This window comes from Zootermopsis nevadensis, unplaced genomic scaffold (genome assembly GCF_977971745.1).
Source record: "Zootermopsis nevadensis isolate Lab colony 2312 unplaced genomic scaffold, Znev_1.0 Znev_ptg000016l, whole genome shotgun sequence".
NCBI lineage: Eukaryota > Metazoa > Arthropoda > Insecta > Blattodea > Termopsidae > Zootermopsis > Zootermopsis nevadensis.
The window spans coordinates 4,428,950-4,442,156 of NW_028259148.1; the positions used below are offsets into that span (position 1 = coordinate 4,428,950).

At 35.5% G+C, this 13,207-nt stretch overlaps 3 protein-coding genes across 8 annotated transcripts in view; 2 read left to right on the forward strand and 1 right to left on the reverse strand.

The window, feature by feature from the left end:
• The window catches only part of LOC110840107 (rhomboid-5), a 262,804-nt gene that overhangs the window by 11,981 nt on the left and 237,616 nt on the right, over window positions 1–13,207 (forward strand). The window contains exon 1 of one of the 2 annotated variants that reach the window (XM_087349829.1): window positions 11,146–11,379. The exons of the other annotated variant lie outside the window; for it this stretch is intronic. The gene's annotated coding sequence lies outside the window, so the exon portion shown is untranslated. Of the gene's footprint in view, window positions 1–11,145; window positions 11,380–13,207 lie in introns of those variants that run through there. 2 annotated transcript variants of the gene reach the window in all.
• LOC110841306 (uncharacterized) lies at window positions 9–6,763 on the forward strand. Its single transcript, XM_022086710.2, has 3 exons — window positions 9–247; window positions 1,090–2,911; window positions 3,572–6,763. Exons 2-3 carry the CDS (start codon window positions 1,206–1,208, stop codon window positions 5,490–5,492), a joined length of 3,627 nt encoding a protein of 1,208 aa, XP_021942402.2. The 5' UTR covers window positions 9–247; window positions 1,090–1,205; the 3' UTR covers window positions 5,493–6,763.
• LOC110841309 (uncharacterized) lies at window positions 8,708–11,096 on the reverse strand. 5 transcript variants are annotated; one of them, XM_022086723.2, is made up of 3 exons: window positions 11,018–11,096; window positions 9,980–10,566; window positions 8,708–9,356 (listed from the first exon to the last, which is right to left on the reverse strand). In XM_022086723.2, the coding sequence occupies exons 2-3, from the start codon at window positions 10,551–10,553 to the stop codon at window positions 8,899–8,901; spliced, it is 1,032 nt and encodes a 343-aa protein (XP_021942415.1). In that variant the 5' UTR covers window positions 10,554–10,566; window positions 11,018–11,096; the 3' UTR covers window positions 8,708–8,898. The 5 variants fall into 5 exon arrangements, with proteins under 5 accessions (XP_021942415.1, XP_021942412.1, XP_021942413.1 ...); XM_022086720.2 differs by lacking the exon at window positions 11,018–11,096 and adding an exon at window positions 10,776–10,878; XM_022086721.2 differs by lacking the exon at window positions 11,018–11,096 and adding an exon at window positions 10,688–10,871.

Consider the following 13,207-nt stretch of genomic DNA (forward strand, 5'->3'; position numbering starts at 1 on the left):
TAGTACGGCTGTAAAGATGGCTCAGTGTGCACACCATGTTTTGTTTATATGAAATTGATTTTTTATCATAGCCTAAACCAAACCTAAAAGTAAAATTATTATTCTTTGGTGTTGAAGATTTGTGTACTTGCTTTGATTAAATAAATAAACGAAAGTTGTAGGCATACAAAACGACATGATTTTGCTTTGCACAGAAAAGTAGAAATACCGGAAGACAAAGATAGATGTAAATTCCATAATTTTGCAGGTACACACTTAGTTATGGGGCTTCAGTTAAATTATCTTTACTTTGGTTGAATGAGCTTCTTCATTCTAATATGTTTATGATAGTAAAGGTGTGAGTAGCATATTCTGTTGAGGTTTATGCGTCAACATAACCTGCAAATTTCCATGTATGAAATGTTAGGTTAGAATATTAGAATTACTGTGTTGTCGTGTACAGCAGTTTTTAAACAACAGGTTTTGCACCATTATGCATGAATGTTTCATTAATTTCAATTCACAATTCATGTATTATAATTTTCTACAGCATTAGCATACATTTAATTTTGTATGTGCTTATCTAGGCTAACATCTTCATGAAATGGACACTATTTAATTTGTGTTTTTATGAAATGAAATATTTTCACATAATCAGCTGTGTCAGTCAATATGGAATGAGTTTCCAGTGTTTTGTAGACTCTCTGCCTTCATCATTAATATTGGACAAGGTGAATGATGAGATGTTTATTATATATACAGGCTGAATGTTCAGTACTTTTGAATTTTGTATGTTATTTATTCCCACACAACCTATTAAAATCAAGGTAGATAATAGTTTCATACACCAGATAAGCAATGGCCAACTGATTGACCCTGTCACGTTTCCTTATCACACCTCTTCTCTCTCCGTATTTCATCCGGCAGAGCTAAGGAGCTCGGACCCATAATGTGTATATATACAGTGAACTGCCGTCACTCATCCTACTAATATTTAATGATGAAGACAGAAACTCATTCCTTGCTGACACAGCTGATTGGATGAGAAGACTTCATTGCATCCAGTCACCACGAAAGCTTAAAATCTTATATTGCATTTTCATCTTTCAGCCAAACACAGTGGGTATTTCCATCTCATAAATTTCTTTTTCTCCCTATACACAATGTTCTCAAAAGAATGTAGTAATATGGAATACTTAAGGCTTCCAATGGGGCCCTTATAGAACATGACATCAGTCTGCAATAGTGGCAGGCAACAAAAGGGTGTCGGAGATGATGTTGATGCAGACAATGCAGGTTTCAATCTGACAAGTTTCCTGAGTGTTACTTATGAAGAAAGTGCAAATGAAACTTCTACCTATGAAAATGTTTCATCTATCAGAGATGTTTCTACCACAGTTGAAGATGCCATATTGGAAGACAGTCATCAAGCAAGTAAAAATAGATTGCAGAGAAGGTGTCAGAGGTTGGCTACACTATCAACATCAGTGCAGCCAGAACATGGCAGAACAAGTGAGAAAAAATACCATTTGAATGTAGAAGAAGCTCACTATTGTTGCACATTTTGTGACAAGTACTTTACTCAGAAACAATTGCTGCGACATCATATGAAGCTACACACTGCCAACATGGGTAGAGAAATGAGTGATTTGTTGGACAAAAAGTCGAAAGAAACAGGTGAAGTGCAGAAGTATGAGGCTCTTACAAAAGTTTCTTATGTTTGTGAGACTTGTGACATGGATTGTAAGTATAAATCAGTTTATATACAACATCAGAAGATTCACAAGAATAAAGAGAAAACATTTCTGTCATGTCACATATGCAGGAAAGAATTCAAATTTAATTCTTTGCTGCTACACCATATGGAAAGCCATAAGCTCAAATCTAAAGTAAAAAAATCTTTATCGTGCCATACCTGTGGAAAGAAGTATACCAAAAGTGGTAGCTTAACAAAACATGAGCTTCAGCATGAAGGGAAAGGAAGTTTCCGTTGTCGCCCTTGTGGAGATGTATTTGCTACTGAAGCTGAACGAACAAAACACCGTGATGAGAAACATGAAAAACCTTGGAAATGTGCAATATGCAATCATACTTTTGCCACTGAAGATAAACTTGATTCCCACATGAAATGGCATGAAAACAAGGAGACCGAAGTGTTTATTTGTAATGTTTGTGATAAAGAATTTAAACTGAAAGTAAATCTCAAAGTTCATGTAGAAAGTCGATGTGGTACAGACCCACAGCACGTGTGTAATGTTTGTGGGAAGGCTTTTATGACACGTGGAACACTTGTTACACATTCACTGCTTCATACAGGTGAAAAAACTTTCCTCTGTCGATTCTGTGGTAAGAACTTCCGTCTAAAAGTGGAGATGCAGAGACATGAAAGGTCTCACACTGGGGAGAAACCATTTGTTTGTAAAGTGTGTAACAAAGCTTTTGCTCACAGGGAAAGTCTTGTTACACACAACACTCTTCATACAGGGATACGGCCTTATATGTGCGAAGCTTGTGGCTCCACCTTCTCATGTATCGGGAACCTCATAAAACACAGAAAAACTCATCGTAACAGATGTGCACTTGTAACTCCTACCATGACATCCAGTAAGTGCAGGGTGAAGTCCACTACCAGGAAGTTACAAACACATGAGAAGAATGTAACAGCAAGAAAATCACCTGTCGAACACTTAATGAATTCTATGTTATTGGGAGTGCAGAGACCTAGTAATAATGGTGTAACAGAGGAGGAAGCTCCACTCTTGCCTGGTAGTTGTTATAATTACAGAAATTCAAATTATGAAGAGAATCGTGACTGGATCTCACCCATGCTCAGTAGCAGTGATCAAACAATTGAGCGAATTCCAGCAATAAATGATAGATTCCATCCAATTGCTGATCTTCATCTTGGTAGCATGGAGCAAAATATTAAAAGGTACTTTCTTTGTCTTACATTAAGATTAATTATACAGTGATCATTAGAGAGGGTAAAATAGTGTGACTGTCCACCATGAATTTCTCATAAAAATAACTACAGTGAAAATGTTGTAAGATAATGGAGCTAGGTCATGTGGCTAATCTCATTGCATGGAACTCTTTATCAAAGAAAAGAAAGGAACCTGCCAACTCCACAGATCAGTGTCCTTCTTGATAAGCTGATAGTCATTAAATTCCATGCCTTTTGGAACCTGAAGGTTCACTATCATGTTTTGAAATATATGAACTTTGTAGGATTTGAGGTTCTCATTTCTACGAGACCACACATGGTTATAACCCAGAAGACAGTCAACTTTATATGAACATTGCTGTAATTTTGATAAATTTGTTACCTATCTTGTACTTTATTATGATTTGTCTTGCATACTTGGGATGCACCTTGGGTGACTGAGTGACTGTTAGCTTTTCAAGAATGTGTCTGCTCCATGGAGTTTGTTAATTTTGAGATATAATCTTGATCTTTACGGCTAATGAAAAATATCCATGTTGTGATTTGAACCAGCGTAAGGACCCATCAGCACAATCTCATATATTGTGACTATTAAAGCACTACTTTAATTTGCGTGTTTTATAGTAAATTTGTGTTTTCTTGTTATAGTACACATTATTACTGGGGAAGTGGCAATATTATGGGAATGCATCCTGATGCCATTCAGTCATTTGGAGTGTATAGTGCAATTTCTAAGGAGTCAAAGCCTGAGTCAGCAACTAGAAGTCTTCCATATACATGCTCTACTGATGGATTGATTGTTAATAATGGAAAACCAACAGTTGGCAGCATCTTCCAGAATTCTGACAATCATAGACTTCAAAATTATGGCGCAGAAAAGTATTCTCATGATAACAGAATTCAGATTTCAGATCGTGAAAAGTATTCATATAGTCAGAAAGAAACAACTGATCTTTTCAAACACAATAATGTGAAATCATCATATCATGTTGGTCAGAATACGATTACCATTCAGAAGGAGTCTGGATATGAATCAAACTTTGTCTGTGGTAATCGAATACGTCAGACAGCTACTTTGGTTAATGGACCGGAGAACCACAGTAGTGATGACATACCCAGTGAAAATGATGTTTATATGACTGATAACTTTACAGCAAAAAATTCAATTAGTAACCTGAAATATGAAGACACAGATAATAAACATAAAGACAATCTGCCTGGTTCTATTCTTGAATCTGAATCTCAAGAGACAGATGAACTGTCAGCTGTTGGATCACCTGTTAACATCTCTTCAGACAGTACGTTATCAGAACAAGAACAGACTGATATATTTACCTCAAAAGTACCGGTAGATTGTAATTATACTGTAAAAAAGGAAATTGAATTAGATGTGAAAGATGGTAAAGATGTTGGGAAATCCGTGTTTAAATCGGGAGTAATGAGTTCATTGAAGAAAATTCCTCATGAACGGAAGCAGAAATATCCTGCAAGATGTGATGTTAGAAGTAAAGAATCAGATACAGCTTCAGTTACTAAAAGTACAAGTGAATTTCCTGAAGATCAGTTTTCATGTGCTTCATGTGGTGTGGGTTTTGCTCAAGAACAGTTGTTAAATGAACATACTCGGTCTCATTCAGATAATAGTAATAAAGACAATGAGATAAACACAGATGATTCTGAGAGAACAGATCTAGCCTCAGATGAGGATGAGCCATTATATAAGCGTTTGGAACGTCATTTAAAGGAAGTGGAAATCCTTAACTCTGGAGAAGTACCGAGAAAGTTCCTTTGTCAATATTGTAATAAATATTTTGAATTTGTGTCACAATTGAACCGTCACAGAAAATGTCACTCATCTGAAGAAAAGGGAGCAACACCATGTCGTCACTGTGGTAAAAAGTATACTAATAGAGCCTGTTTAATAAAACATGAATCTCAGCACACAGGTGCAGGTGTTTTTAAGTGCAGACAGTGTGGTGATGGTTTCAATTCAAAACGAGAATACCGATCTCATCGAACAAAGCAGCATGGAAAGCAGTGGAGCTGTTCAGATTGTCAGCGGTCATTCTCAAACTCAAGTAATCTAAAGAATCATTACAATAACAAACATCTTGGTCGTGAGGCAAAATCTTATGCATGTAATATCTGTGGAAAATTGTTCAAACAGAAAGGAAATCTCAAAGTTCATGTAGATAGTCGATGTGGGTCAGAACCAAGGCACGTGTGTAACGTCTGTGGTAAGGCATTTATGAGTGGTGGTTCTCTTGGCACTCACATATTGCTCCACACGGGTGAAAAAACATTCCTCTGTCGATTTTGTGGCAAGAGCTACCGTCTCAAAGTGGAGATGCAGAGACATGAAAGGTCTCACACTGGGGAGAAACCATTTGTTTGTAAAGTGTGTAACAAAGCTTTTGCTCATAGGGAAAGTCTTGTTACACATAACACTCTTCATACAGGGATACGTCCTTACATGTGTGAAGCTTGTGGCGCCACCTTTTCGTGTATTGGGAATCTCATCAAACATAGGCAGACTCATAATAGAAGATGTGATATAGCAAGAGTATGATACAGCTCCGAAGGCATGCTCTGATTAATTTCTGGTTCATATAATACTAGTAACCTTGAATGTAGAAGGTTAAGTCACATAAAATGTTAACTCCTTGTCTAACATTGACGTGCACAGCTAAATACAAATTATCATTGTAACATGCCATTATATTCTTCCATATCCATAAATAATGTATGTTGAGGGCTCATCATATTAAGAACATCCAAGAGAAGTTGTAGATCATCATGAAATCTACATTTTATGTTGTACCATCTTTTGCACAATGAGCTATCAAAATTTTATTTATTTATATTCATGTAAAGGTGGGATTGTATAGGACCAACACAATTCAGAGTGAAGTTCACACAGCAATAATTAGTATAAAGTCTCAGTAACAAATATCAAAATCCATTAAAGTGATTACAGAGATGAAATAGCCCGACAGATACTCATGGCTCTTTGACAGACCCTTTCTGGTTCAGCATATAGACACAGATATAACCTTCAGGTTATGCACTTGTTTTATGCTGTTAGTGTAAATAACTCATATAAATTCTAAAAGAATTGTTTTTGGAGTGTAAATGTGAATGTTCTTCATGTTCCTCAAGGAGTTAAATAACATTTTTATGTCAACATCCGTTGATGATACTGATCAATCTTCTTCTATACACTCCTATTTTGTCTGTTCAGGCGATTGTGGAAAAATACAGCTGTCTTTCAGTTCACATTGCAAGAAGGATAATATAAGACACAAGTACATAATTATTATATTCATCGTGACATCTTGTCAGGTTTTAAAAGAATTTCCATTTTTATACCATTTCATCAAAAGCAGTATTGGTACAAAGTATTTATTTGGTTTAATCATATGTGTTATATTATGAAGATAATGGATAATGGAACAGCAGCTGTGACATATTTTAATAAATCATCCAGTTTTATCTTAAATGACTGGACACCAAAGAAAGAATCAACTTTAACATTCATTTCTTCAGTATATTACTTACCTTTATGCTAAAGGAAGAGAATAATAATAATGATAATAACAACAACATATAAGAAATATATGCAAAAGTCACACATACAGGTGCCATTAACCTTTCTTCATGCATGTGTCACAGTTTATGCGTGGTCCAGCTGACTACACTGCAGTAACGTTAAACTTAAACCATTAACTCCAGTATTAATGTCTGTCTGCTGTGCCTGTAGAATGGTTTTAAATCTCCTATTCCCTTAAGATATAGGTTAAAGGTAATACAGGATCTCAGGTAATATCTTGTCACACGTCAGTCCAATATGCTTGTATAGCTAGCTGTTTCAGAAACTACTAATGTGAATGACATCGATAGTAAGGACTTCTGAAACACTGGTAAACTTCTACCAGACTACACAGTGCTACAACCCAAAGACAGCCATCTTAAATGGTAACAGTTTTGTGAAATTCTAAATTTTTCCTCTAGTCAACTTTAATTTTCATACTAGTATTATTATTTTACATATTTTACTCTTTCACCACACAATTTTTGATAATACAAGATGTCTTGACTGCATAATTAAATGTGAAAGTCTCTTGAATTTAATTTAATTTTTATGCTAATTTCCATCCTTTCATTCACCTTCAGATTCAGAATTGGGAAATAATTTTTTCTAATACCACCTTGTGCCACCATCATCAAAATTCCTTAGCAGTAGCAGTGTGTTGTGATTGTTGGGGGGGGGGGGGGGGGGGGGGGTTTAGTAATATTGCATTTCTGTATGACCTGACTTGTAGACCAGGATTTGCCACTGATACGCATGCATGTGTTCTTTTATACTGTAATATCAAGTATGTAAGGTATTATGTATAATTATTTTACCACTTCAGTCACTGAATTGTAGAGCAATTAGATTTAATTTTACAATTACTTTGTGCAGTGAATTCATATGTGTATATCAGTACAGTTATCTTCACAGCAAGATACTGCATTCTTAAATTGTATCACAATGACAACAAAAGAACAGGTGTCCAAAATTTCCACAGGGCTTCAGTTGTAGTACTGACTGAGAGGCTGTTCTAATAATGTGTGTAAGATACACTGTAGTGTCTGTAATCAGTTGTGATAAGTCTGAGATGATATGTGCAGATATTTAAGCTCTTGAAAGTGTGTGAATGTTCTAATTGAAAAACAAAAGGTGCCATAAGACTAATGACAAAGTACACATATAATTATGAAGAAAATCACTTCATGCTGGATGATAATCCTTTTAGTAATGTATTTTTTACCATAACATGTGTGCCAAAGTATGCACACTCCGGATCTTAATAATGCATATAAAAATAGAGATAGAGTAACGGTATTCTGCAGTGAAGTATTGTATTGTGATGGTGCTAGATGGCAGATATGCATTGCTTGGTACTAGTACACTCTGCTAGATGGCATTATTCAGTGTAAAACAAAATGGTGAAAAGAAGTGTTTATACTTTTTGGGACACTTACTTTCATAATTTAAATATACGAGTTTAAAGACTCGATATGACTGATTTTTTTAAGTCAGACTTTTTATAATTCCTAAAATACTGATTTAATAAACAAATGCCTTCATTGAAATTGACAGCCTGGTGATTTACATGTACAGTTATGACAGTCCTGTATGGCTGAATATTATTCATACACAGAATATGAAAGCAGGATAATAATTTCATCAAACTCTACCAGAATATGCAGAGATGCTTGCCGGAAGACAGCACTTTTCAATATACATAATTGTTCATGGCAAAACATGATACAGTATATTATTTGTAACACTAAATTAATAGATGTTTCTAATGCATAAGTTATCAGCCATAGGACTTGTCACCTTAGTTTTAAGTAGCCATTGATTCAGGTGACAGCTTTAGTAGATGAGAGTTTGTCTTATTTTAAAAGGCTATTCTGTATTTGGATGTTTATTAACTGAAGGCATTCATGAAGTACTTCAACATATTTGCACAATAAGAATGATACATGAGAGGAAAATCATGCTGTCAGTTTTAGTATTGGAGTTTCTTTTGTACACAAGACCAATTGAGAGTAGAAAGTCTGTCACATTTTATAATAAATGTGTGTCATTATTATAAAATAATACTGAATGTGATGTTCATATGTGAAAATAATGTATATAAATATTCAGTTATTTTTATAGTATTTTCTTTCTTTTCCCATTCATATACAAAAATAATTATGAAAACTTGTCAGAAAAGATAATGCATATGCTTTCTTCATACAATGGAATTTATTAGACATCAAAATTAATAATAACCCGTGCACTTCTGTATTATGATGTAACTTCATTTACAGCTCTGTTAATGTGAAAATGTACTAAAACTCATATAAAACTTGTGAATATTACTCTTCAGTTTGGATTAACACATAGTTTAATATAATAATGACATACAGTAACCACATCATTCATATGCTGGATCCTGAGGGAAAAATGAATCTTTTGTTGAAGAAGAATGTTTTATTGTTTCCCAAAGTTCCTTCTCCCTGGCTCTGTCTCTACGACTGACAGATGAATTCCCCAGCAGATAGAAACGAAGAGGTTTTGATGCCCACTCTCTACCAACTGAATCAATTCCAATTCGGTGTGATGTCACTATATGACACGGGTCCAGTGATTTCTGATTTGATTCATCTTCCTCTACCCACAGTCCATCCCATGCTGTTAAATCTTGCTCGTTACATAATGACTTAGTAATATTGAAACTCATGCATAATTTTGCTGGACCACTGCACAACTCATGGGCCTTCAGTTCTTTTGGTTTTGATGATGTACTCTTTTTTCTTTTCCCCCTCTCTAAATGCATGAATTCTAATCCTTCCAGAGGTTCCAATGCTCGCAACAAAACAGCTGCGCCTGAACCTGAAATTCATAAAATTAAGTGTCACGTATATATTTGTTTGTATATCTGTCCACTTGCTACAGAATTCACCTCTTGAAGTCCTGGTCAGGAAAAAAATTAATGGCATTTAGGGAGCGACATAAAAGAAGTTTGGGTCAGTTGGGATTGTAACTTTGTATAATTATTATAAAGGCTTACATGTAACTTTTAGGTAAAGGTAAAGTAAAGCTGTCTCACTATATGCCATGCAGGTGCTTGGGTGGAGAGGAGATATAGCTCCTACTCATTCTTAACTGCAGCACTAGATATGGGTGAGTGGTCAGCATCATGCCCCAGCCATGCTTTACCCCTAGGAAAGAACCCCAGTCCCAAGAAAGAGACGGGGTGGGCCTCAGAGCCAATCTGGATGCAGAGGCCAGAGGAAAAATCCTCTGCCCCCATGTGGGATTGAAACCCATTCGTCCAGTCTGTAGTAGTCAGTGACTGTATTGACTGACCTACTGTGACTCCTAACTTTAAGGTATGCTGTTGTATGCATGAATAAAAGAAAGGTTAAAACATACTATTGGTTAATAATTTTGACTCTGAAATATGAACTGACATGAATTATATGTATTCTAACAGCATGTATGGAATTATATACCTTGACTAGATATGTTGAAGCAGTGATACATGCCATAAGTTATATACACATAAGTTGTTCCTGGCTTCATATACATGGGTTTACTTCTTTCTGTGATCCTTCCCTTATATGAGTGAGATGCTTTGTCATCACCTCCAAGGTAGCATTCTGTCTCTACAATGTGACCTTTAAGCACTGTTCCATCACTTAATCGTCTAACAAGAATTTTACCAAGGAGTCCTTTAGCCAGATCTTCACAGGGTACATCATAGAAACTGTCTTTTAACCTGTTAAGGCCATATGTAGGTGTTCTGTTGCTATTATGTGATGAAAAGAAAATATCATCAGCATTTAACACTTTGCTAAGCTTCACTCTTTTATGAACAGACTTGTTGTATGTTTGGCTTTGTTCATCAGAACTCATCACATTTTCAGTGATGTGAACTGAACCACATATCTGGTGATTGTTCATCTTAGTGTTGCTCCCAGAAGCTGATGCTGTATTTGAAAAATAATCACTTCTAACATTCACGTTTTGCATCTTTGTGGAAGATAGGCAACAATTACAGAAGTGACTTTGGCAGTACAGCTCCATCCATACCGAGAGCCTAAAAGTATAAAACGGAACATTCTGAAAACTGGTGACAGTATTATCCAATATGAATATGTAAAATTTCAAATACATTCTGAAAGACATGTATAATTGGAGAGGTTAGAATTTCAGTGTACCATTTGTGGAGGATACATTTAAGAAAATTACACTATTAATCATAGAACATATGTACAGCACCCCAAACAACATTTCAAACAGCATTACAAATATCTGTGCATGTTACGGTCCAGATCATTTAGCGTGAATTATGTATGTATACAAAACCAACTCCTTGTGCAGCCATTACAATATTGCAAGTAGTAGTCAAATTATCAATGGTTGTCGATCCATTATTGTTCATTAACAGATTACAGGAATTTAATTGTGTGGGTAAGTTGTTCATTATTATATTTAAGCTTTATCAACCCGTCATTTGTGTTAAAAAATACGTTTCACGAATTACTTACGAAATACAACACAGCTAGCACGGATGGCGCATAATTCAAGTGCAGATTTGATATCTGGCATTATTCATGCACTATTCTGAGAAAGAGGGGATGAAAATGTTGGCAATCTGTGATGAAAATTGTGTGTTGTGCTCCTTGGTATTGTGCGATGTTGACTAAATAATTTTCGTGAATTTACATGTACTTTCGAAAAATAATGTCATAGCTCTCAAATGTCCGTGTCTATTGGTTGGGTAGTGTATTACAGTGGTTTAGATCGTGTCATATTTAATTCGTGGAGTGATTGATTCCTAATTATTTAACTACGATATTTCAACTGCTAGAAGTTGATGTGGACTGAAGTGGTAAGATGATCATGCAAGGTGAGTAGGCTAGATTATAGGAGACAGTCATTGCCTATATCAGAAAAGGCCTTGGTATGTGCCTGGGGAGACTGAGGAAAACTGCAAGAATCTCAGGGCTGTATTTGAGACAGGCCAGTGCAGAATGGATCCATGGTTATTTTTTGAGTTCCAGGGCACTGCATAAGTTGGACAGAACTTATAACCATATAATTTGTGACCTCTTGTCTTGAGACACAAACATCATTCTTTCTAGTGTCAAGGTTAATAGTGTGTGGGACTATATCTCTTCTTCCCCATACACCTCAATTGTGTGGTGCTTTGGACAGGGACATGTTGAATTTTACTTTTACTGACGACTGTCATAGTACCTGGACTGACTAGTTACCTGGTAAATGTGGCATCTAAGACTCAACATCACACCCCATTATTCATATATCATTGTCATGAACATCAGGAGAATAATCTGCACCATGGAACTTTTTACCAGAAGTGACAGTCATTGTGCCTTTTGTTAGGAGTAAAAGTAATCTGCATTGTTATCCCAGGTCAATCCACGTGGGATTTTTGGTAGATTTAGTGGCACTGGGACAGGTTCTTCTTCAAGTGTCATTCCACTGCTGCGCTGTATTCACTCATGTGACATCTGGGGGATGGTTATGGGCCTTTTAGCTGCCGCAGTTCCTCAGAGACATAACTTACCATGTTGCAACAGTAAAAAACTAAACTTATTTTGGGCTGTGATTAAGCATTCATGAATTTGCTTTAAATGTATTTATATTTGAGAGACAGTTGATTTGAACGTTCAGAAACTGTTCAAAATCTTATTGGAAATCCTCACACATAGTGTTTGAAACACGTCTCATTGTTTAATAATATTAATTCATTTATAAAATCCATGCGTCAGCATCGGTTGTCTTAGCATAAGATAGGTGAAGTTGACAGGAATGAACCTTTTGTGAGTTGAACAATAATACAATTAATTAGTAGGATTTGGGGTACAAATTATTTCAGAATTACAATGAAAATACAAAATTTATAACATTCCTTTATGAAGTAGATTAAATGTGAAAACATTTTTGGAGAAACTGAACATTACTGCCAAATGCACAACCCCAAAATTGACCACCTGACTCCAAAATCCAGTCTTCTGTCAAACGCAGACCCCACCATAGGCTCTACTACAGTCACATTTGCATTACTTACTACAAGAGTCACAAATATCAGAACTTAATTTCAGTTGTTTCCACATTGCACAAATGGCGCGCTCATACAATCAAGATAGACAATGGCATTATATTAGGATAAGGTGGGGCACTTTAATAATAATATACTTATTAATATTGTTGAGTGATAGTTTTTCAGAAATATCATGTAATTTTTTCATTAACTGGTATTTTATTTTTCTAACAGTTGTGATTGCTAGGCTGTTTAGAGTTAGAAGGAAGACACAATTGAAACCAGATTCTAGAATTACTGAAGACAGTAAATCAGTAGTAATCCACTGGAGTCTACTGAAACTGTACTTGTGTGGACAGGCGTGACGCTCCTTCATGATTGTAGGTTCAGATGTCATGTTCCCTTGTGCTATAAGCTCCGATCTTGCCACTTAAATGTATTCTGCCAGAGTATTTGAAAGATAATTAAAATTGTTAAGAGACTGAGGTCAGACATAAACTTTCTGCGTACATTTTCAAATTGTGTGTGGTATTTTTGAATAACTATTAATGTTTGTTTCAAATACACAGAAAACTTCCAGTTGGTGAAATGTTACAGAAACTCTGAAGTTCAAAATAATTCACAACCTATTTCACATAAATTTGTGCACTTTGACAAAACTATCAATTTT